Below are 24,614 nucleotides of genomic sequence, written 5' to 3'. Positions count from 1 at the left end.
GACAGAAAAAGATGTTTGCTTGTTCTGCTCAGACTCCAGCAGTGTGGGAGGTGGGGACTATGCACCTCCAAGGCTGTGTCCCCAGCCAGGGAGGTTTCATCTGCACCTCCTCCCTTGTGCCAATGGGGATTTGGGGCAAGGGTTTGCCTTGTCTTCCCATCGGGGTCTTGCTTCATCCCCATCACTGCAGTCATCAAACCCAGGTCTCATCCTGCCCCAGGTCACTCAGGGTTTCAGAATGAGGTGGCAGAGCCATGCAAACATTTTGGGCACTCGGGGCTCCACAGCCATTCTCACCTTTCTCTCTCCAGCTCCCCACATCACCCAGAGACCCCCAGGAAGATGCCAGGGCTGATTGACCGTGTGACCCTCTCCCGGCTGCCCCTCATTGCGTCCGAGGTGACATCCTGCGTCAGCGGCTATGCCTTTGGGATGACAGCCCTGCTCACCTACCACAACCCAGACCCCCAGGCTGTGGAAGGCAAGTTTGAAGGAGTGAAGCTTGGAATGGGAAGTTTAAAGCCAGGATATGGCAGTGCTGGGTTTCTGGGCATGCCTTCAACCTTTAGATGCTGGTGGGAAGCACAACCAAATATATTGTGTCCAAGTGTACAACTTTTTAGGTGTGAAAAATCCCACAAGTGGGATTTTTTTCCCACTTGGGAAGTGCCAAGAGGGACCTGGCTGGTGGGTCCAGGGAAGAGGTGGGTGTTGCTGACACCCTTCCTGGCTGGCAGGTCTCTTTGTGTACCCCTTGGACGAGGGCACAGCTGTGGTGGGCTTCGAGGCGGCCGTGTCCCGGCGCACCGTGACAGTGCAGATCAAAGACAAAGCCAAGATGGATGACACCTACTTCAACAGCTGCAGCCTCCCCCCTGGAAGAGCTGGTGATGGGAGTGGTGAGGGGGCTGAGGGTGTTTTAGGGAGAAAAGGAGGGGAAGGGGAGTGGGGAGGTGATGGGGGTGGCTGGCTGGTGTATGCTGCTGCACCAAGGGGGCTCCTTTTGGGAAGATGAGGGGTTGTGGTGCTCATGCCAAAAGTGTCAGTCTTATCCATCTCGGAAAGCACTGCTTCTTCTGGGCAGCCAAAGGAGTGATGCAGAAGCTGGGGCTCTTTAGAGAAAGCTGATGTGTGCAGTGGTGGCAGCTTTGGATGTTTGTTGAGGGCTGGGGCTTGTGCGAGGCCTGGAAAGGAGAATTTTCCATGGTTGCAATACCTGGCACGATCCAATCTCTGTGCAGGAAGGCTTATGATGGATGAGGACCTGGAGAGGATTGTTTTTGTGGCCAACCTGGGCATGATTCCTCCCCTGGAAAGTGTCTCCATCTTCATCAGCACCTCTTCTGAGCTGCAGACACTGCCCAGCGGGGTGGTGAGGGTCCTTCTGCCAGCTGTGTGTGTCCCCAGGGTCCCCCAGCCCAGCCTGGAGAATGCCAGCAGCTTTTCCAGCCACCAGCTCCAAATGTATGAAAAACCACGGGGTGGGCTGTGTCTGGGATTGATCCTGGAGAATGCAGGGCTGAATGAGCAGGAGCTGCAGGAGGCTGGAGAGTGGCTGCAGGCTTTACCTCTGGCAGACCTGCAGTTCCTGGGAGCATAGAACATGTTGACAGGGTTTATTTGGATTTATCTCACCATCAGGGACAAGCACCCCTGCGGATTGGGGAGCCCAGAGCAAGGGAGCAGGTTCTGCCTGGCTCAGCTGCTGGACAGTGAGCCCACCAACCCCTTTGAGTATGAATTCAGCTTCCACCTGGAGATCCGGGGGCCATGTTTGCTGGCAGGTAGGAGCACTGGGGCTGTCCTGCTGCACAAGGCTGATTTATCACCTCCCCAAGGCAATGTCCACACTCCCCCTCCTCCTCAATGTAAATCTGTGTTGGCAACTTAACTGTGCTGGGGTGGATTTACCAGCACAGGATTGATGCTAACGTGGGTTCCTGTCCTCTACTGCCTTGTCATCCCTTCTCCCTTCTGTCCCTCACCCTCAATCCCTACTGGCACCTCGTTTTCCCTGCAGGAGTTGAGAGCCCCACACACGAGATCCGAGCAGATGCTGACCCCTCAGCTCGCTCTGCCCAGAGCATCGTGATCACACTGGCCAACAAACACACCTTCGACAGACCCGTGGAGATCCTGATCCACCCAAGTGGTAGGTGGGCTCTGCTTACCCTCTGCTGCTCTTGCCCCTTCCTGGGATCTTCATCTGTAGCTCTGGATTAGTGCTGGTTTTGCAAATATTGTCAAGGTTAGGCTTCCCAGGAGGTAATCCTGGCCCCTCTCAGGGTTTTCTGAGCTCTCCAATCTCACAGGGGCTGCTGTTTTCCCAACCAAGAGAGCCTGCATCTCTGCCAGACCCAAATTGTAGCCACAGCTGTTCTTCACACAATTCTCTGCATTTACAGAGCCCCACATGCCCCACGTCCTAATGGAAGAGGGTGACATGACCCCTGCAGAGTACGAGCGACACCTGAAGGGGAAGAACGATTTCATTAAAGGCACTAAGAAAGACCCCAGTGCCAAGAAAAAGGTGAGAAACACAAGCTGCAGGTGTTAGCTGAGGCTTTCCATGGGCTGGAGCTGAGCTAGGAGATGATTCCATGTTTCCAGCATCAGATATTACACTGTCCCAGTGAGACCTGCAGCATCCTCCCTCAGAGAGGGGCTTGTGTGGAGGAAGAGGGGGAAATTCAGCAGTGCTGCTGATAAACTGAGAGGGGAAGGAGCTCTGAGATGGTTATTGTGTGTATAATTAGTGCTAGTCTAGCATAGCATAATTAGAGAGGTGCATTGTGATAGTATTAAGGGTATTATAATTATTGCAATGACATAGAATAAAATATTCTTTTAATTGCTCGGTAAATGTTTACTGTTTCTGGGTAGCTGTCAGAGAGAAAGAAGTGATCTTCCTGGGAATAATGAGCTGAACTGAAGACAAGGTAGGAGAGACTTCTCTTTGTTCTGCTGAGCAGCAAAGAGAAAAATATCTGTGCTGGGATTTGTGCCTTGTCTTCCAGCAGTTCTGAAGGAATGAGTGACAGCCCAACTCTTTGGTGTGTCTGGGATCAGTGGAGAGGAGCAGACAGCTCAGAGCCCTCTGGATTTCCAGGGTGGGCGTCTTCTCCTAAGGGACAGGTCGTGCTTGTGTGGCCACAGCTGGGGCTGACAGTGTCAGCTCCTGTTTTACACAGCCAGGTCTCTCTCCTGTGTGCCCAGGGATGCTCATTTCCCCCTAAACTCCTTTTCCACGTGTCTGATCCTGGGTCTCTTTTGGCAGAGATCCCTGACCTGCTGCAGGGGTGTCTCCCCGTGCTGCTCAGATTTCTCCTTTCACCAAAGACTTGTCAACCCTCCTCTCCTCCCTTCCCTTTGCCCTCCACTCTCTCTGGCAGGGCTGGGACTCTGCAGGCGTCTCCTCTAATTGTGTTCAGCGTGTGGCAGGTGGAACGAGATGAAACTCCCACGCTACGCCTCGGATGGCTCCCTAATTATTTCTGCACATTTAGCATGTCAAATTATCTAAGGGGGGATCATTCTGGAGACACTTCCCTGCAGGAAAGCCACCTGTGCCCCAGGAGGACTGGGAAACAACTGCAGGGAGCAGAGAAAATGCCGTGAATACCTAGGGTAGATGATGGGCTGGAATTGCTGCTGCCTAGAGCAGGACATTGGCCACTTCTTGGCTTAAATTAAATTAGCCCAGAAATTTCAGCAGTAAATGATAAGTAATTCTCCTCCCTCTGTTTGTTATGCAAAAGGCTTGGATGCTGTCAGCTGCAGCTTGCTGGGGATGGATGCACACTGGAATCAACTTTACTCAACAAAATCTGATTAGTTTACTGTAATTGGATAATGGGTGAAGGGGAAGGGAGGTGAGGAGATGTTTTCTTTTCTGGCTAACCTGTAGCAGCTCCACTGAAGCTGTTTATTGAAGATTTGCCTCTAAAATTCCCTCCAGTCAGTGAGAAATCCCAAAGTATGGGTTCATCTTGATTGCACAGGGAATTTGTGTCATGGATACCCAAGAGAGTTCCAGGGAGTTCTGTGTATAGGTCCAGGCCATGATTCAGTATTTGTACAGAGGCAGCAAGGACCACTCTAGTCTGGAATGTGATAAACTGGAAAAATTGTGAAAGAAAATAATGTCATGTGGCTGGAGGGAAATGGAAACGGAAAAAGCCCTTTGATTTCTCAGCAGCTGATTAATTTATGATTTCCCTTCTACGCACAGCACAGAAGGAAAAGGCAGGAGGATGAGTGGGAACTTGGCTTATTCCTCTGAGTGGGACCTGTCTTTTCACAGGGTCAGAGAAGCTTTGCTCAGGCAGAGGAGCTGAAAGCAGAGCTTGTGTGTGTGTGTTGAGCCACAGGGAGTTAGTGAGTTTTAGAAAACAAAGGTTGGTCATCAGCTCATAAATTGAGGAATGTGACTCATGGCTGGAGAAAACAAGCCCAGTTATCTGGGGTCTGGTTTACTCCCTGTGAAACCAACGAGAAAAGCAGCCAGAAAGAGGAGAAAAGAGGCAAACAAAGCCCCTGAGGATCGAGCTGCTGTTGAGGAGTTTTTTCCACACTCAGACCCAGGGATGAAAGGCCATGGCTGGGCTGATGTGGGGTCCTGGAGCTCCCTCCAAAGCAGCTGAGGCCATGAACCCGTTATTGCTTGATACACACGTAACAGCACATTATAAACCCGTCACAAGAGGTTTTTGCCAGTTTTATTTTATCCCATTTGTAATGAATACTTGAAATAGAAGGCGAGAAAATGCAGAGAGCAATTGGAGCTGTGTGCAGTGCAGAGATCATGCGGGTTCCTATCGAGCCATGGCCAGAGCAAACGGTTCAGCTTTCCAAAGCCTTTCAATCCCTACAAAGAAAAGTGATAAAAGAAATGGGCAGAAAAAGCAGCAAACCAGAGGCGGCAGGAATGAATTGGAGTGCTGAATGCAGCAGATCAAGGGCTGCATCTCACACTTCATTAGTGAGTGACCATGGAGAAAACCTCTGGTGTGCCTCGGTGGGATGCTAAGCTGTGCTAATGAACCAGGTTTTTGGGAAGGATCTAATGAAATGTTTGGAGAATCAGATTTGCAAGGTGCTGGGTAGGGCGAGGTCTTTTGATTTCTTTTCCAGGGTTTTATCTGAGTGTGCAGTTACTCCATGTAGTCCCAGAATGGTTTGGTGGAGAGGACCTTAAAGCTTATCTTGTCCCATCCCTCCCATGGACAGGGACACCTTTCAGTATCCCAGCTTGCTCCAAGCCCTGTCCAGCCTGGCCTTGGAGACTTGCAGAGATGGTGAATACTGTGGGTATGGACAGAACAGGACACCTGGATATTGGCCCACTCTGGTGTTGTCACCTCTGAACAAGCAGATTCTGGCCCACAAAAGGCCATGCACCTGCATTTTGAGCCTTGCTCTGATTCCCCTTGAATTGAAATGGGGTGGAGAAATCAACCTCTCAAAATCAACCTCTCAAAATCAACCTCTCAAAATCAACCTCTGAAGCTGTCTCCTGCTTTCTTTCAGACGGAAATCATCAGGAAGAGGCTGAACAAGGACATCCCCCACCACCCTGTCATCATGCTCAACTTCTGCCCTGACTTGAGGACTGTGCAGCCAGGCCTCCGGACAGCCCAGGGCGAGTTCATCTTCCTGGTGGACCGCAGCAGGAGCATGAGTGCTGTGAGCATCAGCCGTGCCAAGGTACCTGCAGGAGGGGAAGCACCTGCCTGTCAACAGGGATGAGTGAGAGAGAGCAGTGGGGCTGCTGAGAGCATAACTGTTCATTAATTACAGGCTGCATTTCAGTCATCTCAACCATGGTGCTCCTTTGGTACCTGCAACAAAAGTGACTCTCCCCTGTTCTCTTCTGCTTCTTCCTATCAGCACATAAAATGCAAAATTATTTTCTTTCCCTCTCTTGCTGGCATGTTTTGTGCATCCTTTTTCCAGTTCTTCCTGTATCCAGAAGGGCTTTGGGTGATGGCTGCCTAGGATGAAACCTCCAGGGAGCTCCAAGGGGAGCAAGGTGCTGACCATGCATTAGGAGAGATTTGCTGATGGGCATCTCTGTGAACACACAGAAATTATTTAAATATGAGACATCCCTTTTCCAAACACAAATGGCCAGCAGCAGCCTAACTCCCCTAGTTATGGGTGTTGTGTTGAGAGCTCTAAACACAAAATAGCATTGTCAGGATAGTTTGTGGGTCTGAGGTTCCCCTGTCAGATGTGGCTCTTACCCAGAGCCAGCCCTGGTGCAGGACCCTGCACTTGGTCTGCTGAACCTCATGAGGTTCCCACAGACCCCCTCCTGAACTTGTCCATCTTTTAGCACATCTCCTTTCCCATCTGTCTCCTGTTTCCATGGGAACTGCTGAAGAAGGACAGACACCTTCAGCAACAAGGATTGGGATGCTGGAGAGCCTGCAGATGGCTGCAGCACACCCCCTGGGATAGGGAGGCTCTTCCCAAGGGGAACAGGATATCTCTGGGCTTGTAACCCCTTCCCCCAGCATCTTTAGGAGTCTGAGAATCTTTTCCCAGCATGGATTTTTGCATTCCAACTCCCAGCATGGCTGGGTTTGGGCACCACAGTCTCTGCAGCCTCTGTGGAGGCTGGATTGTCCCCTGGGGATGGGGACCTGCAGGATCAGAGCCCTTCTCTGATTGCTCCTGAAATGGGAACCCCATCTCAGGAGGGCTGTAGAAACAGCAAAAAGGCTGTTCCCCTTCAGGAAAAAATATTTTGAGGGAGATTTTGGAGGAGATACCTCAAGGGAGAAACCCACTGTCCCTCTTTTGAGTGTCCCGTCCTTGTTTGTCACTTGCAGACACCAGGGACCTCACAGCAGGAACTGTTCTGAGAGGGTTTGGGTGGATTTTGGTTGATGGAACCTTCTGCATCATCCTCAGCTGGCTGGATGCATGGCATGACAGGTCTTGGAGCTGTGCAGCCTCAGGATGCACTCAGGGATGGGGTGGAAGGGCCTGTGCAGAGCAGGAGGGCACCCATCCAAAGCAGCTGGAGTGGAAAATTCAGGGATTTAAATTTCCTGCAGCCAGCTCCTTTCCCACCCTGATGCAGCCAGGGAGAGGAGCCAGGCTGTGATGGTGCTCACTGGCAAAACTGCACTAATAACTGGGAATTGACTTTTCTAGAAGCAAACATCCCTCCTTATTGAGTTGCCATAAAGCTATGGAGTGCAACAGGATCAAGATCAATATTTACCATAAGAAGCAATAAATCTTTCTGCTTGCTGAAATAGCAAGCAGGCATCGGTTGCCCATTTTGGGAAATGCTTTAAGAGAAATATTTGGAAATTTGTATTTTTTCCCTTGTAATGAGTTCCAAGATGGGATGTCAGCACTGAGATCTGGAAGAGCCAGCATCCCGGGAGCCATCTGGGAGCAGTGGTATAAATATATCCTCGTAGGTTTGAGATAACAGCTTGCATTCAAGTACTCCAGAGCTTGTTAAAGGGCAGCCCTGCTCTTGTACATTATTCCACTGATTTTCAGTGCTCCAGCTCTGAGTTTTTTGCTGAGTCTTACAGGCTTTGGGAGCCTGTAAGGAGGAGCTTTTGGGATCCCTGCTGGACCCGGGCAGGGAGTTCGCTGTGTCCCTCTGTGGTCACTTGGTCTTTGCCACTGGTAGGACAACTCAAGGAGGCAATTCTTGCTCGTTTGACCTTGGCAGCTCCTCCAGGGGCTGGCTGGAGGGTTTCTGCTGCCCTGGCAGACTGGCAGGAGTCTGCCTTGATCAGCATTTAAATAGAACTGAGCTGCTCCTGAGCACTTTGCTTTACATTTTGCTTTAAATAAACACTTTGCTTTAAATGGGTCTTCTCTCCTGCCACATAATTGCTCCTACAAGTTCAAGAGCTCCTTAAGCAGCTCTTGCCCAGTTCCTGTGATCACAAGCTCTGTCCTGGACTTGTCCACAATACCACTGTGACAATTCAAGTTGCTCTTGCCTTATGTAAAGCCCAGGAATAGGCACATTAGATAACCACCTCTGGTAAAGAAAATAGCTTAAATCTGTTGTCTCCCAGTTATTTTAATTGAAGCCAGCTATGAATACAAGAGAATTGGGGATGGGGGAGGCTTTTCCTTTTGTGTAACTTTAAGCTGTTTGTTTATTTTCTGCAAGTTTAGGCATTGAGATGCATTGCGTGTCGCACTTCTCAATTTCACACTCTGCTTCTCACCCACCAGCTCTGTGCTGCAGCACTGTGTTGCCAGCACAAATTGAATCCCTTAAAAACAAACAGAAAAAATTGTTCAGTTCTTTGTTGTCCTTTTTCCCAAAGACTCCCCATTTTCCTCACTGCTTCACATCCCAAATATCATCAAGGGACTTTGAAAAGGGCTGGGTCATATGGAGGCATGGGAAAGAAGCAGTTGGTTTGTTGTCAGGTGGAAGTGGGAATAAGATGGGATGGCTCTGGGCAGAGCTTTTCCTGGTGAAGGTGGGGCAGCCAGGAAGGATCCAAGTGTCCTGATGTCTGTTTGCTTTTTACCCCTCAGGATGCCCTGTTGGTCATTCTCAAGAGCCTGATGCCATCGTGTCTCTTCAATATCATCGGGTTTGGATCCACCTTCAAGACCCTCTTTCCTGTCAGCCAGGCCTACTGTGAGGTGGGTGAACCCACAGTTCACAGACTCACAGACTGGTTTGTGTGGAGAGGGACCTTACATGCCATGGGCAGGGACACCTTCCACACTACCTGGGTGCTCCCAGCCCCATCCAGCCTGGCCTTGGACATTTCCAGGGATCCAGGGGCAGCCACAGCTTCTCTGGGCACCCTGTGCCAGGGCCTCACCACCTTTAAAGTAAAAAATTTCCATATAATACCAAATCGAACCCTGCCCTTCTTCAGCTTAAAGCTATTCCCCCTTGTCCTGTCACTCCAGGCCCTTGTCCAAAGTCCTTCTTCAGCTCTCTTGTAGCCCCTTTATACACTGGAAGGGGCTTTAAAGTCTCTCCAAAACCTTCCCTTCACCAGGATGAGCATCCTCAACTCCCTCAGCCTCTCCCCTGGCTCTCCTTGGTGCTCAGGGGGTGCTGGTGCTGACAATTCCCCTGTTCCTTTGGGCAGGAGAGCCTGCTCATCGCCTGCCAGAGCATCAGGAGGATCCGGGCTGACATGGGCAGCACCAACCTCCTGTCCCCCCTGAGGTGGCTCCTCCGCCAGCCCCTCCACAGGGGCCACCCCCGGCTGCTCTTTGTGCTGGCAGCCGGGGCCATCAGCAACACGGGGAAGGTTCTGGAGCTGCTGCGGGACCACTCCTGCTCCACCAGGTACAGACTGAGCCCTGCAGGGCCAGGAACTGGCACAGGCTGCCATGTGCCTCCCCCTGGGCACAGCTCCCTCTCACAGACGTCCCCACTTCAGAGACAGAGGCAGGAGAGATTGCTGCTATGAGCCATGGGAGAACCTCAAAGGGTTTGGAACGAATCCCAGAAGTTCAGATGCTTTTTAAACAATCAAAAGCAGGATAATTGAGCTGACAACTTCACAGCTCTCGGCTGATGCTTCCTGCTAGGAGAGATTGACACGCCAACAATCTTCCTCGCTTTTTTTTTTTTAAATTTTTTTTTAAAGCACATCTGGGGCTGGCCCCAGCTGCTTCCAGGATGGGGCTGTGCAGAATTGAATATGCTGAAAGGCAGCAATGTAAAAAGCAGCTAATTGTGCACAAGCTCCCAGCCTGGCTCCCCAGCCCTGATCACAGGCTGTTCTGGTTTCTCCTCTGCCTCTTTAAGGAGCACAAAACATGAGAAAAATGCAAGAAATCCTGATTCCTCTTCCATCTCTCAGACTTTGGAGTTATCAGGGAAGCTGCTCTGTGGGTTTGTAACTGCACAGAGGTCTGGTTGTTTCCCACCCTCCCACCCCTGGCTCCTGCAGGACTGGAAGGGTTAAATGCAATCAGAGCTGGAGCGTGGTCTCAGTGACCCTGGAACAGAGAGTGCTGGGCATGGACCATCTTAAAAGAAGATCAGAGCCTTATTTAGGAGGGGTGTGAGGCTGGCCTAGGATTTGCAGGCAGCTGAGGATTAAAATCGTCCAAGAGAAAAGCCCCTTGTGCAGATGCAGTTTGCTGCTGAAGGTGCTTTCTTTCTCAGCAATCCCCTGCCCTGCCCAAATGCCATATCCCACCCATTCCCATCGTCCTGGCTTCCTGGCACATCCATCCCCACCTAGCACTGCCCTCCCTGCCTGCCAGGGCTCCAGCTCAGCTTCCAGCCTTCAGCCCAAACCAAATCCTGATTCACAGACCTGGCAGTGGGGGGGAGCAGCCTCACCTGGCTTGATCATCCTTCCTTGAGAAAATGTTTATTTTCATTGCAAGCAGAGATAATTACTGGATCTTTAGTGCTATTGACCACAGCCAGCAGGGAAAAGAGCTGAACTGAGAGCAAAGCAGCTTGTTTGTGTTTGCAGAGGAGGGGAAGGCTGGAGGTCCTGCTGGGAACCCCTGAGTGTCACTGCTGAAGGCTGCTCTTTGGGGAAGGGGTTTGGGGTCTGCTGAGAGGAGGGGGCTGGCGGTTCATAGAACCCCAGAATGGTTTGGATTGGAAGGGACCTTAAAGCCCATCTCATTCCACCCCCCTGCCATGGGCAGGGACCCCTTCCATAGCCCAGAGTGCTCCAAGCCCCCTCCAGCCTGGCCTGGGACACTTCCAGGGATCCAGGGGCAGCCACAGCTTCTCTGAGCACCCTGTGCCAGGGCCACCCTCACAGGGAAGAATTTCTTCCCAATATCCACTCTAACCCTGCCCTTTTTTGGCTTTAAGCCATTCCCCCTTGTCCTGTCACTCCATGACCATTTCCAAAGTGCTTCTCCAGCTCTCTTGGAGCCCCTTTAGGCACTGGGAGCTTCTCAACCTTCCTGCCACATGCCTAGAAGAGGGGCTGGTTTATTCTGTTGGACACAGCAGTGGCATGAAGCCAGAGGGAGTTTCTGCCTGAGGGAGTGTGTGAGCTCCATGGGGCTGGTGGATGGCTTTTCCTCTGGATCCTGGTTCTCCCTGTCCCTTTGCAGGTGCTACAGCTTCGGCCTCGGGCCAAACGCCTGCAGGAGGCTGGTGCGGGGTCTGGCTGCCGTGTCCAGGGGCGTCTCCGAGTTCCTGGAGGAGGGCGAGAGGCTGCAGCCCAAGGTACAGCCCCGCTCCCCGGGCTCTGAGGAGGGCGAGAGGCTGCAGCCCAAGGTACAGCCCCGCTCCCCGGGCTCTGAGGAGGGCGGGAGGCTGCAGCCCAAGGTACAGCCCCGCTCTCCGGGCTCGCAGGAGGGCGAGAGGCTGCAGCCCAAGGTACAGCCCCGCTCCCCGGGCTCGGAGGATGCTCTGCCTCAGCGAGGGGGAGGCCACGGCTCCCGGGGGGCTCATTCCCCATCCTGGCCCTGCCTGCCCAATGCCCCCGCAGCAGGTGGGCCAGCGGGAGGGGATGAGAGCGCACCTCGGTGTCCGGCGGCCCTCGGAGGGAGCGGAGGGTGCGTTTGCCTCCGCCTGGGGCTGGGGACCGCAGGGACCGCGGTGCTGCGGCTCTGCCTTCAAAGGCAGCCGTGCCTCATACGGCGAGGGCAGTGGGACCGGCATCAAAGCAGCCAATTAGTTTTGAAGTCGGGCTCAGCCCTGGCGTTGCTCAGGCGGGAAGGACTCGGGGTTGGAGCGAGAGGAATGCGCTGTGATGGCTTTGCTTGTTAAGCTGGCTTTAAAGGCTCTCTATTCCCTCTCTCCCCGTGAAGAGTAAAACTGTGTGCTTAAAATCTGGCATAGGGATGGCTCTGTCCCCTGGTGAATGCAGAGCCCAGCCTGTCACCTGCTGCTTGACTAAACCCAGAGAGAACTGGGTCTTTAGCTCCTAAATATCTCCAAAAAGCCAACTTCTACCTTCTTGATCTCTCAAGGAGGAGTTCGACAACTCCACCCTCTGCAGGAGCCTGGAGCACACAAAAACCTCTCTAAGACAGAATGGCATCAACATTTCTGATGTAAATTAAAAGCAGAGACAGTGAAGAGAGAGGTGTTTAATAAGAGCTATTAATAAGAGCTTTGCAGGCTGTGCAGCTCGGTGCCTTCAGCAGTCTGAGGCGTCAATTAATGGCCTTATAAAACACAGCCTGGTGTGTCTTCCCAAGCCTGTGAAAAAGCAGGGAACAATGGGGAATATTTGAGCTGTTCTGTCTCTAAATCTGGTGTTCAGTTCCCTTGGTGTGCAGGGAAGCTCATGTAGATGGCTCCATGGGAGATTTGCCCATGAGGTATTCATGAATATTGGTCTTCTCCACATGTGTAACTGGCAGAGCATTGCTGATCTCTGGCAGTGGCTTGTGCCCGCAATGAGCTGTTCCAAAATTATCAGTGTGTGAGTGCTGGGCTTGGGACAAGGGCTGGGGCTGGGGCTCAGACCAGTGAAGGCATATCCTGGGTGCTAGAGGGGAGCAAGGGATGCTGCCTCACATCAGAGAAAGACCCCTCAGGTCATAGGCACCCACCTTGCTCTGGGCTGGCAGTGTGTGTGAAATCAGCCCTGTGCCCCATCACTATCTGCTCATGGTAAAAATCATGGAATCATGGAGTCATTTAGGTTGGAAAAGACCAACCATTAACCCAGCTCTGTCAAGTATAACTGTGCCAAGGAGATGGAGGTGCTGGGATGGATGTCAGAGTAGACTAAGAGGAAGCCGACTATCAGGAGAGGGTAGGAATCAGCTGATGGGACTGTTAGAGGGAATGTTCCCCTTCCCTGCAGCAAATGGCAAGTGCACCATGGCTCCCACCCTGTCTAGCTGATGTTGAAGCTCTCCCCTGCCCTTTGCAGATGATCAGGTCACTGAAGAAGGCGATGGCACCGGTCCTGAGTGATGTATCCGTGGAGTGGGTCTTTCCTGAGAGCACTGAGGTCCTGGTGTCCCCTGTCAGCAGCAGCTGCCTGTTCCCTGGTGACCGCCTGGTCAGCTACAGTGTCATCTGTGACACCTCCCTGTACCTGTCCAACCCCAGAGCTGTGAGTCTGTCCCAGGAGCGGGGAGTGTTGGGGTGTACACAGCACTCTTGGCTCTGTGCATGGTCAGGGGGTGTCTCCTGCTTGCCAGCTGTGTCCTTAAGGGAGGTGATGAGTGGGACTTTGGGGGGCAGTAGTGGCTGAGGGTGCTGGTCTCAGCTCAGGTGGACAGGGACTGTGGTGGGAGCTGTTCCCTCTCTGTGCTTCCCCCCAGGACAAGAGGCGGCAGTACAGCACGATGCATTCCCAGGAGTCGGGCAGCTCTGTTTTCTTCCACTCCCAGGAGGAGGGAGCAGGCTTGGAGAGCTGGAACCACTCCAGAGACTCGGAGGGGTCCTGCCCCACCGAGCGCTCCCCCGAGCACCTGGGCGTGGGCAGAGACCCCGGGGGAGAGTCGGACACGGACACAGGTCAGATTTCCCTCTCTACATGATGCCCTGTCTCTCTAATCAAGCTCCTGTCACTGCTCCCCCAATTTTTTTTGCCTGATTTACACATGTCTTCAGCTGCAAAGAGCTGGAGGAGTTTGCAGGAGAGATGACAGATCTCCTGAGGCTTGAGCAAGTCTGTTTGGTTTGGATGTTTTATCCAAACCTGTCAGGAAATCAAGGGAAGCCCTGGTGAGCTGGGTTCCCTGGAGATTTTCAAAGCAGCTTTAGCTTTGGCCATATAATTATTTACAAGCTTCCCAAGCAGTGTGAGGAGGAGTGGAGGGGGTAAATGGGTAGCTCTGCTAGACCATCCCTGTACCTGCAAAGCAGCTTCCCAGTGAGGAGAAGGGGAGAATAGATCCAAAGCCCTCTCCCCAGGGTGTCACTCCTCCCCACCACGGCCTGGCTGGGTGTTTGTTTCAGCAGCATGTGGCATAAAGCAGCTGGTTGCACCCCGGAGCTGGGGAAACCTCTGTTACTCATGGGATGTTCTTCCCTTTTGTTCCAAGAGGATCTGTACTATGCATCCCCTCAAACTTGTCAAAAGCAATGAGAAATCGTGTCTTTCCAAGGCAAATTTCAGTCTTGCTCTGACAGGAGCGTGTCTGCACTAATTAAATTTCATTAGTAAACCCTTTGTCTTCTCCAGGGAGGTTTGGGGAAATGCAGTCAGGCTTTTTTTGGCTGAAAACTCCTCAGACAAAACCTTCCCAACCTGCTCTCTTGACATTCCCCATGAATTTTGCGTTTCTATTTCCTTCTGTGGTTTCGTTGCTTTGCTTAAAATTTTGCAGGGCTGAGTGTGGCCCCCTGAGCTTTGGCAGGACCTTGGTGAGGGCTCCCTGCCTCCCACTGCTGGCTGCTCCCAGTGTGGAGTGGAGCTGATCCTGTGTCCCACCGTTCAGGAATGGATGTGAAGGCTCTGTCCAGGAGACGGGCGTACAGCACCACCCACGTCTCCGAGCACGAGCCCCGCAGGAAGGTGCCCACGGCCAGCGACCCTGGCACTGCCCTGGTGAGGAACCCCCTCAGGAAAACCCACCTGCAGGACCTGCAGCAGCTCAGCCCCGAGCCCTGGCAGGTGGATTTCCAGGTAGGTGAGGCTTTGCCTGCAGGTGGAAGCCAGCAAGGAGAAGGAGGAAATTATCAGGTGGATGAGAGCCTGAAGGAAAGGGCCTGACTCACACTAGCCCTAAAATATTGATATAGATAATAGATACAGCTCTGCAGCACATCCCAAACACTGGGGAAATGAGCTGAGCAGGGAGCAGAGTGCCATCCTGATATCCCTGATAACCCATAGCATTCCCTCCCCATGGGAACCTGCTTTTCCCTGCTCCCCTTCCCCTCAGCAGCCTGTGCTGCTCCTCTGGTCCTTCTTACCTCCCCACAATTTAGGATTCAAACCTGCCCATGGCTGTGGCACTTCTGTGCCTGGCAGGGAAAAGGAATTCAGTGCCAAAGCAGATTCCCAGCTGGATCCATTGCCTTACACAGCATTGGGATGAGATGTGTACCTGTGTGATGATACATCTGCTGAACAGGGTTTTGTCCCCTACCTGCAGCAGGTGAAGTCTGGGGACATTTTTCAGCTGATCTTTGGGAAGGATAGGGATAGTTTTCTCTCATCCTTGGCATTGCTGGGATGCTCTGCTCTGCAATCAGCATCTGCAGGGCTGGGAGGACCAGCAGCACATGTGTTCCCATGGAAACTCAGAGCAGGGACTTTCATTTCCCCTCTTCTCTGGGTTAGAGATCACTGGGTGAGGGCTGGGAGGGGAGATGAGGGGGCAAAGGGGAAAGCAGGGCCAGGGCTCCAGAGGGAGGGATGAGACCTCTGCCCTCAGGCTGCAGCAGTGAGGGTGGTGAACAGCAGCAGTGACCAAGAACAAGCAGCTTTTAGGGGTACTGGCAGCATTCCCTGTATTGGGAAGGTCCCCAGAGCATCCACCTGCCCTTGGTGTGCGGGCAGGGGTGGAGCTGACTCCCTTCTGGGGAGCAGTAAATGGTTAACAGCACACAGCCTGCTCTTAATTAAATGCAGCCTGGTTTTGCTATCCCTCCTGCTGCCAGGGCTCCCAGCAGCTCTCCCAGCTCCCAGTCCTGCTGCCAGGGCTTGACATTTTCAGGGGTGTGAAGCCGAGCCCTCAGCTCATCTCCACGCTTGCCATGCTGGGAAGGAAAGGTCAGCAGCAGCCACGGGCAGCTTAAACCCCCAGCTCCATTCCCAGCTGGCTTCCCCTGGCTGGGAGAGAGCTCAGGCAGGAGAAGGAGCAGGTTTGGAACAGAAAGGGTCTGGCAGGATGTGTCAATATTAGCTTGGTAAATCCTGCCTGGAGCCACCTGGCTCCCAGTTTTGCTGGTGGTGTCATAGAACAACAGAATTTAGGTGGTGGTGGAAGTCATATATGTCTGTCACTCAGAGACCACTCTCCATTCTTCCATCCACCACTTTCTGCCACCTCTGTTCTTTGCTGGTGATGTCCTAGGAATATAGAGTCTGTCTATTTACATGGATCTTCCCACAGCCCTGGGGACAGGGATGAAACCCAGACCTTGCACAGGGGAGCATCTCTGTGGAATGTGGCACCAGAGGTGCTGGAGTGGGGGATTCATGTCTCCTGAAAGTGGAGAAACAGTCTCATAAAAAAAAAAAAAAAAAAAAAAAAAAAAGATAAAAAGATAAAAATTCCTTTCTCCCATCCCCTGCACCTCTCTCCTTTCGTTACTAAGCAACTGGTCCTTGATCTTTCTGTCTCTCTTCTTTTCTTTGGTTCCCAAGCGAAGTCATTAAAATGTCTGGAGGGATGAAACTCATATTTCACCTTCTGTATGTCTGGGGAAGGAGCCCCTGGGGCCAGGGTCCCTTGGGGACACCCCAGGGTCTGGTGGGGAGCTTTGTCTGGGCACAGATCCCAGCCAGGGGTGGGCAGAGGGAAGGACCTGGGTGATGGCGTCCCTCACAGGGGTTGGACGGGGGGCAGATGGGATCAGAGGGGACAGAGCAGGTCCATGCATGGAGCAGAGGCACAGAGCAGGTCCATGCATGGATCAGAGGCACAGAACAGGTCCATGCATGGAGCAGAGGGCACAGAGCAGGTCCATGCATGGAGCAGATGGGATCAGAGGGACAGAGCAGGTCCATGCATGGAGCAGAGGCACAGAGCAGGTCCATGCATGGAGCAGATGGGATCAGAGGGCACAGAGCAGGTCCATGCATGGAGCAGATGGGATCACAGGGGACAGAGCAGGTCCATGCATGGATCAGAGGCACAGAACAGGTCCATGCATGGAGCAGAGGGCACAGAGCAGGTCTGTGCATGGAGCAGATGGGATCAGAGGGCACAGAGCAGGTCCATTCATGGAGCAGATGGGATCAAAGGGACAGAAGGGGTCCATGCATGGAGGAGATGGGATAGAGGGGACAGAGCAGGTCCATGCATGGAGCAGAGGCACAGAGCAGGTCCATGCATGGAGCAGATGGGATCAGAGCAGGTCTGTGCATGGAGCAGATGGAATCAGAGGGACAGAGCAGGTCCATACACGGATCACAGGACACAGAGCAGGTCTGTGCCACTGCCTGCAGCCCGACCCAGCTCTAACCCCCGCTCTGCTCCCAGCCCCTCCCGGCCGTCCCGCCCGGCTCTGCCGGCAGGATCCGCGGCTCGGGCGCCCGGCGCCCCGCCCTGCTCCAGCACAGCTGCGTGTCCTTCTGCCACGGCGCCACTGCCCCGGACGGGCTGCAGGAAGCCATCAGGAGCCTGCACTCCTCATCGGACAGCCGGAGCCCCGGGGATGTGGGTGAGTGGGACAGGGGGAGGCATGGCCAGCCTCACCTCACCCTGTCCGTGCCGGGGGCTGGTGCCATTGCATCGCACCCCGTGCCACCGTGTGACAATTGGGGAGCATTAATTATGGTTTTGTGGTGCCAGTGGGGAATTCAGCTCCCGGGGAGGTGATTAATGCTCCTGCTCTCCCCTCTCTGCAGAGGCTGCCCAGCATCCATCCCTCACCTGTGAGACAGAGACCTCCTCCGACTGGGAGCCGCAGGACCTGGATATGGGCGCTGCCTGCGGCTCCCCGCGCTCCCCCAGGGCCCTCTGCAGGGCACTGGTGAAGGGGCTGAGGAACAACGAGCCTGTGCAGTGGGAAGTCACGTTTGACATCCACCCTCTGTTCCGGGAGCGGGAGAGCCACGAGGATGCTGACACAGACCTGTGGAGTGAGACCTTCCACCACCTGGCAGCCAAGGCACTCATCCAGGACCTGGAGCAGCTCGCTGAGAGGGAGTGTGAAATCGAGCATGGTAATGCACAGCTGGCTGCAGGCAGACCCTGCCCGGCCTCGGGAGGGCTTTCCAGCAGTCTCAGCAGCCTCTGGAGTGAAAACAAAAGCTGCTGGTGGTGAAATATTAGGGAATCTCTCACACAACTCCCAAATAACATCTCCCTTCAGCTGCCTTGTGCTCTTCTGCTTCTGCAGCCTTCCTGCACATGATCATTCCTGAACTCATGTTCCTTCCCACTCCTCAGAAGCAGGGGTTGGACTTGATGGTCCTTGAGAGTCCCTTCTGACTCAGTATGTTCCATGATTCTGTGATCCCTCTGCTTCATGCATGAGGTAACATGGTTATTTTTAAGGAGTTGGTCACTTGGAGCTGGGAAGTGACATCCAACTCCAGCAGCAGCCACATATCACTGCCATGGGCCACACATGTCAACCCTGTCCTCCATGAGGTGCTCTGGCCTTGTAAAATAACAGCAGGAGCAGCAGTAGGCAGAGTTTAGAGAGATAAAGGGATGCAGCCCCAGCTGGGCATGGATCCCAGCATGGGGGTGGGTGTGGGTGGTGGGTGTGAGGGACCCTTGGGGACCATGGACTCTGACCCTGCTGTCCCTCCTCTAGTAGGGTCTGGGAGCTGGGTGTGAGGGGTTGAGCAGCCCTTGGGGCCCATAGACTCTGATCCTGCTGTCCCTCTGTGGCAGGGTCTGGGAGCTGGGTGTGAGGGGTGGGGACCCTTGGGGACCATGGACTCTGACCCTGCTGTCCCTCCTGTGGCAGGGTCTGGGAGCTGGGTGTGAGGGATGTGAGGGGCAGGGGACCTTTGGGGCCTGGGGATTCTGACCCTGCTGTCTCTCCTCTGGCAGGATCTGGGAGCTGGGTGTAAGGGGTGGGTGACCCCTTGGGGACCATGGACTCTGACCCTGCTGTCCCTCCTGTAGCAGGAGCTGGGTGTGAGGGGTGGGGACCCTTGGGGCCTGTGGATTCTGACCCTGCTGTCCCTCTCCTGGCAGGGTCTGGGCGCCGGTTCCAGCTCAGCGCTGTCCACACCAGCAAGGCCTGTAACATCATCAGCAAGTACACAGCCTTCGTGCCTGTGGACCTGAGCACCAGCTCCTACCTGCCCACCCTGGTCCAGTACACCCACACAGGTAACGTGGGGCTGGCACAGGGCTGGGACCTTGTCCTGGCGGGGAAGGTGTCACTGGGAAACTTCCCTCAGGGCAAACCCTGTGAAGCCGCAGCACAATTTGGCACCAGACCCATACCCAAGGCCATGGTCAAGTTCTTGGTGGTGCAGACCTCTTCCCATGGCCAGAGAAAAGGTCTCCTCTGAGGTTTGGATACCCAGGGATGACCAGAGAATCACATAATGTTTTGGGTTGGAAGAGACCTTAAAGCTCATCCTATTCCACCCCTTGCCACCATCTCCATTATCCCAGGCTGCTCCAAGATCTGTCCATCCTGGTCTTGGACATTTCCATGGAGGGAGCAGCCACAGCTTCTCTGGGCAACCTGTGCCAGGGCCTCACCACCCTCATATCAAAGAATTTGTTTCCAATAGCCTATCTAAGCCTACTCTCTTCCAGTTTGAAACCATTCCTCCTTGTCCTGTCACTCCAGTTCCTGACCGAGCTCATTCTGTGGCTTCATTGCCATCATGCAGTGCCAGTCTGTCTCTAAAACTGGTCATTCTCTTCTCTCATGCCAAGGGGCAGCATCCAAGCAAGGCAACCAGAGGAAACAGAAGAGTTCAGGACACAGAAGGCATCGTGGCTGTTCCCCGGGACATCCTCAGTCAGCATGTGGCCAGAATGGAGACTATGGATCGAACAGCATGAGTAAGATTGCCTGGGGTTTTATCTCCTTCCTGCTGTTAGAGATCTCAGTTGTAGCAGGCCATGGGCTTGCTAGGGCCCCGTGGAGAGCAGAGGCCTAAGGAGAGGAAATGCCAAGTCATGGCAAGCCCCTCTCTTCCCCCTTTCAGACCCCAGCTTATCTCTCTGTAACCCCATAGGTCACTTTCCCTTAACCCCTGCTACTGGACAATTCTGGATACCCCTATACCCTATATAATGGGCTGGTTTAGCCCATTCTGGTCAGAAGAGCCGTCACTGGAACCCTTCACAGACCCCCAGTACAGACACCACTGTGGAACTCCAGAGCTGCCTTCTGTCTCTCTCTGTGTCTGCCGGCCGGCCAGCGATGCCTTAGCAAGCAAAAGAGCTGAACTCAAGAGAGCTGATAAGCACTAAAGAGCTGATATCCCTTATGCTTGCTAGAGGTAGCCAGGGGCTGAGAGCTGCTCGGGTTTCAGGCAGTGTCCCCATAAAGGACTGAGCCACCCAGCCCGTGCAGCCTGCTCGGGGGCAAAGCTGCTCTCAGCAGGAACCCGGGACACTCAGTGGTTTGGGGACACCTTCTCTGGTCCTTTTTAAATCCTGCCTTCCCCTTTGCATACGGTGCTCACCAGACACGTGTCAGGCTGGGGCTCATCTCCTTGAAGGGCGAGGAAGCTTCAATTTCCCCCGAGCCCTGACAGGGCAGGGGTGCTGCTGGCAGCGCTCAGGAGTTAATTGGCAGCTGTAGCGTGGGCAACACGCAGGATGAAACGAGTGTAATTAGAGGCAGGGGGGATGTGAGACACTCACTTGTCACCAAATCCTCCACTAATGAAGACGAGTTGGATCGGACCTTGTCTGGCACTGTCAGAGCTGGAGCTGAATTACAGAGCCCCAGAGAGGCTCATTAACCCCATCGTGCTGTGGGAGGGGAGGTGCTGGCTTTGGCTGGGTGCTGATGTGTTTCCTTGATTGCAGATGCTGAGGAGAGGAGCCCCTCACCCTCCAGCACCCCATCTTTGTCTGCCTGGGAGCGCTGCCGTGGCCCTGAAGGTAGGGGAAGAGCTGCTGGCACTTCTTGCAGCTCCATCAAATCCGTGGTTTGGGCTTCTGCTGAGTTTTGGGGAATTTTATAAAAAATTATGACCTAAAACTAGGCTTGTGAGCACAGGGCCTGACTCATTCTGAGGTGCAAAGGATGGAACTTGATGTGGGTTTTGGTATAAATCTCCTCCAGGTTCATTTTTAAAAGGTGTAGGAATTTTTATTATCCGTATAGGAAAAATGAGGCAAGGGGAGAGGAGGAGTTTTGCCAAAGATTCAGCAGCCAAACAAGCCAGGATCTTGGCTCTGCTCCCTTTTGCTCCCCTGTTGCAGCTTGTAACCCCAGCACTGTGTTTCTCCCCAGGGCCTCTCCACAGCCTGTCTGCTTCCTCTGCACAAGCCCAAAAATCCATTGAGAGGCTCTTTGCTGCCAGGTATGATCCAGCTCGACCTTCTCTGACCCCAGCAGGTGCCTTTCACCTGTGTGGGTCTGATGTGAGCACAAGCCAGGGGAAGAGGAGGGACCCAAGGACAGCAGCTGGAGCTGGGGCTAAGCATGGTGCCGCTGTCTGGGGAGCAGGGATGGTTTGGAGGGGAGGGTGGGTGTCAGGGTGAGCACAGAGGTCACAGACACCTTTTCATCCTTTCACAGGCTGACCCTCAACAAAACCATGCTTCTGGTTCGAGCTGCCAAGGGCTTCATGGGTAAATCTCCAAGCAGAGGGAGCAAAGCCAGCTCTGGGGGTGACAGTGAGAGCATGGACTACCTTCCCCTGGTGAGCAGCTCCTCCCTGGGTCTTGTTGGGGTCGTGTGGTCACTGCAGGGGAGCAGAGGAGGATCCCCCCAAATCTTCCTCCTGCTGCTTCTGTAAACTACGTCCAGTGACCTGCTCAGAGATGGAGAGCTGTTTCACCCATACATGCCTTTTTCCTGAGCTACCCTGGTGCCAGAGCTTCCCTTTGTGCCCACCATCCCTTGCAGGTGTCCCTGCAGCTGGCCTGTGGTGCCTTCCTTCTGAATTCAGCCTTCTGCGACGCCGTCAACATCCCCATGGAGAAGCTGAAGTGGACATCACCCTTCGCTTGCCACCGCCTGTCCCTCAGCCCCTCCGGCTCCTACAGCAGCCAGAGGAGCAGCTCCTCCTCCTCGGAGCCCAAAGCCCTGAACTGCCCCCGGCAGCTGCCGGTCCCCAGCGGGCAGGGGAAGGGCCCCACCGCCGCAGACCCGGCTGGGGGAGCAGTGCTGAGCGCGGGCCGCCCTCGGCACCTGTCGGGCAGCGCTGCCGAGAGCATCTCCAGGGCGCTGAGAGCCGAGCGGGAGCAGGAGCTGCGCCCCCCGGCCATCACCATCCGCAGCTTCTCCTCCCCCGCCCACAGCCGCGCCTGGGACACCGAGGGCGGCCCCGAGCTGCAGGCTGTGCTCTCAGACGAGTTCCAGGCTGTGCTCTCAGACGTGGAGCTGCAGCAGCAGACGGAGCCCGAGGGGATGCTCTGGGCCACGGCGGTGGCCCTGGCCTGGCTGGAGCACAGCTCAGCCTCCTACTTCATCGAGTGGGAGCTGGTGGCTGCCAAAGCCAGCCTGTGGCTGAGCAGGCAGGACTTCCCCGGGGGATCCAGCCTGGCCGCGGTGAAAGCTGCAGCCCAGCAGCTCTTTGTGCTGCTCCGGCACTGGGATGAGAACCTGGAGTTCAACCTGCTGTGCTACAACCCAGGCAGTGTGTAAGAGGAGGAGGAGGGAGGCTTGGGCAGATTACTGAGGGCACAGGAGCAGGGATCTATCCTTAAGGAAATGCCTCCAAGGAGCTCAGCTCCTCTGCTGCAGGGATGTGTGTGTTTATTAGAGCAATCCCTGCACACACAGCAGCCTGGGCTAAACCCTGCACTCAGCAGTCAGGATTTTGCCCTGGAAGGGAACCCACCACTGCCTGCAGTAGATGCTTTTTATTTTCAACTAGATCAGCACTTCCAGCTATAGCAGTTCCCTCTGATTCTGGTTTCTTCTGGTCCAAGCCCAGTTTCCAGGGCAGATCTTGTGGCCTGCTCCACTTTCCCTGTCCTTGCTTAGATGCCTCTTCCCAGCTCTGAATCACTGCCAAGCCCCCACTGCAGCCCTTCAGCCCCAAATCCCTACTTTCCTGAGGCTCCTGCCTGGCTCCTGCCATCTCATGTGGCTTTCAGAGAAGGCAAAGGTCTGACAACATGCTCATCTCATGGATAAAAGGGAATCTGGGCTGGGGATGAGCATGTGAAGAGCAGCCCCGCTGTCACAGCCAGGAGGATCGAGCCCAGCCAGGCCAGTTGGAGGCTGGGACCAAACCCCATCCCATCCACACAGTGCTGGGCTCCTTCAGGCTCTCTGCAATCCCAGCAGGAGTTTGTGAGGTCCCTTGCAGCCAACGTGTGCCTTTGGAGCTTCACAGGCAGAGCCAGGGTGCCCGGGATTGAAGGATCAAGTGCCTCCAGGGGGAGTTGTGTGCCACTGTCTGCCGTGGAGCCCGCCTGGAACCCACTGCCTTCTGCTCCCTCCCTTGGCGTGTAGCAGCCTTGCCTGTCCCAGCAGGCTTCTGTCTGGTGTCTGTGTGTCTGGGGGTGACACAGGAGGGAAACCTGAGCTGGACACCATGAGCACCCCTGTGGTGTCTGCTCTCCAAGGTCCCCAGGACTATGAGCACCCTCTGGTCTCTACTCTGGTGTCACCTCTCCAAGGTCCCCAGGACCATGAGCACCCCTCTGGTGTCTGCTCTCAGTGTGGCCTCTCCAGGGTCTCCAGGATTATCCTTCTGCTCTCTGCTCTGGTTTCACCTCTCTCGGGTCTCCATGAGCACCCCTCTGGTCTCTGCTCTCCGTGTCAGCTCCCTGGGTTCCCCAGAGCCTCGAGCCCCCCTCCAGTGTCTCTGATGTCCCCTCTCTGAGGTCCCCAGTGTGGCAGTGCTCGGTGCTGCTGCAGGTTTGCCGGCCGGGCGCCTCGGCACAGTCGTGTTCTCTGTTGTTGCAGAAGTGTTGTTGTCCCAGTAAATCACAGCCTGCTCTAATTGCCAGTGTGAATCCTTTGTTTTGGGATGGGTTCTTGGTGGGTTTCCCTGGGGCCACCCCAGCTGCTTGGAGCACTGTGTGACTGTTGAGTGAAATACCCCCCAAAAAACCCCGTGATGATTTTAATGTGTGAGTTTAGGTCTAGGTTTTAGAGGGGATAAGGAGCTTCCTTCCACTTTTGGGGAGTTGTGTTTTGCAAACCCTGGATTGCACAGCATTTGGTGAACTGATGCATCCAGGATTTTAAAACCCAGGGGAAATTTGGTTTGGTTATTCTCTGAGGCAGAGATGGAGCTGAGAAATCTGCTGTCTTTCTCTGCATAGTTTAACCTCTCACCTTGGTCAGTGCAAGGAAACAGGAATCCTGCCTTCATCCCACACCATTCTTAATTAGTGTTGTAATCACAGGAATTGGTAAAGCAGCCATTGTGTTTTCCAATCCAAAGCAGGACATGGGAGCTCTGCCATCCTTTATTTTCCCCTTGGCAAGCAAGGACCCCCTCAGATGCCCTCCTGCTTTTGGTGACCTCTCTATCTATACATATATCACATAAAATAGACACTTCTAGCCCAATTTCCTCCCTCTGGACTGCATCTCCGGGGATGGAGCAGATTCCCAAGGAGGGATTTGGTGTCTCCAGCCCCAGCATCTCCAGAGGCCCCCTCAGAGCACCCTCTTGGCATCCAAGGGGATTTCACCCCAGTAAGTATTTTCCTTAAGGAAGGGCACTCCGGTGCTGTTGCCGGGGTGACCGCAAATGCCTTATTAAGAGAAATTAATTCGAATGCAGTTGTCAGCCATGGCTTAATAAATAACCCCCTAATGCTGTGTAAATAAACATTTGCATGCAGTGCCCGCACGGGGACGGAGAGACGTGCCATCCCGGGCAGCCTCGTGCCAAGGGCGGTTTTGGGGAGAGAATTGGCCAAGTCGGGGTTATGGTGAGACCCCGCAGAGACCCCTCCGT

At 54.1% G+C, this 24,614-nt stretch overlaps 1 protein-coding gene across 1 annotated transcript; it reads left to right on the top strand.

The window, feature by feature from the left end:
* The first annotated feature begins 750 nt into the window (after positions 1-750).
* On the top strand, positions 751-23,252 carry VWA5B1 (von Willebrand factor A domain containing 5B1). The gene is made up of 20 exons (XM_054294443.1): positions 751-887; positions 1,242-1,464; positions 1,642-1,784; positions 2,021-2,152; positions 2,406-2,530; positions 5,530-5,706; positions 8,533-8,643; positions 9,105-9,307; positions 11,056-11,170; positions 12,834-13,019; positions 13,231-13,426; positions 14,353-14,540; positions 17,068-17,248; positions 17,436-17,753; positions 18,742-18,879; positions 19,441-19,569; positions 20,548-20,622; positions 20,978-21,047; positions 21,266-21,389; positions 21,596-23,252. The coding sequence occupies exons 1-20, from the start codon at positions 839-841 to the stop codon at positions 22,334-22,336; spliced, it is 3,624 nt and encodes a 1,207-aa protein (XP_054150418.1). The 5' UTR covers positions 751-838; the 3' UTR covers positions 22,337-23,252.
* Positions 23,253-24,614: the final 1,362 nt, after the last annotated feature.

This window comes from Melozone crissalis, unplaced genomic scaffold (assembly GCF_028551555.1).
Source record: "Melozone crissalis strain CALT ecotype California unplaced genomic scaffold, PUWL_Pcris_2 ptg000251l_1, whole genome shotgun sequence".
Classification (NCBI taxonomy): Eukaryota; Metazoa; Chordata; class Aves; order Passeriformes; family Passerellidae; genus Melozone; species Melozone crissalis.
The sequence above is the reverse complement of the archived record's forward strand: the minus strand, read 5'-3'. Positions and strand labels throughout refer to the sequence as shown.

Excerpts from the sequence above, each read along its gene's own strand:
- VWA5B1 (XM_054294443.1), top strand. The coding sequence starts at position 839 with ATGGATGACACCTACTTCAACAGCTGCAGCCTCCCCCCTGGAAGAGCT. Across the intron at positions 13,020-13,230 it reads ACCTGTCCAACCCCAGAGCT|GACAAGAGGCGGCAGTACAG; the intron begins GTGAGTCTGTCC and ends GCTTCCCCCCAG. Across the intron at positions 17,754-18,741 it reads GGAGTGTGAAATCGAGCATG|GGTCTGGGCGCCGGTTCCAG; the intron begins GTAATGCACAGC and ends CTCTCCTGGCAG.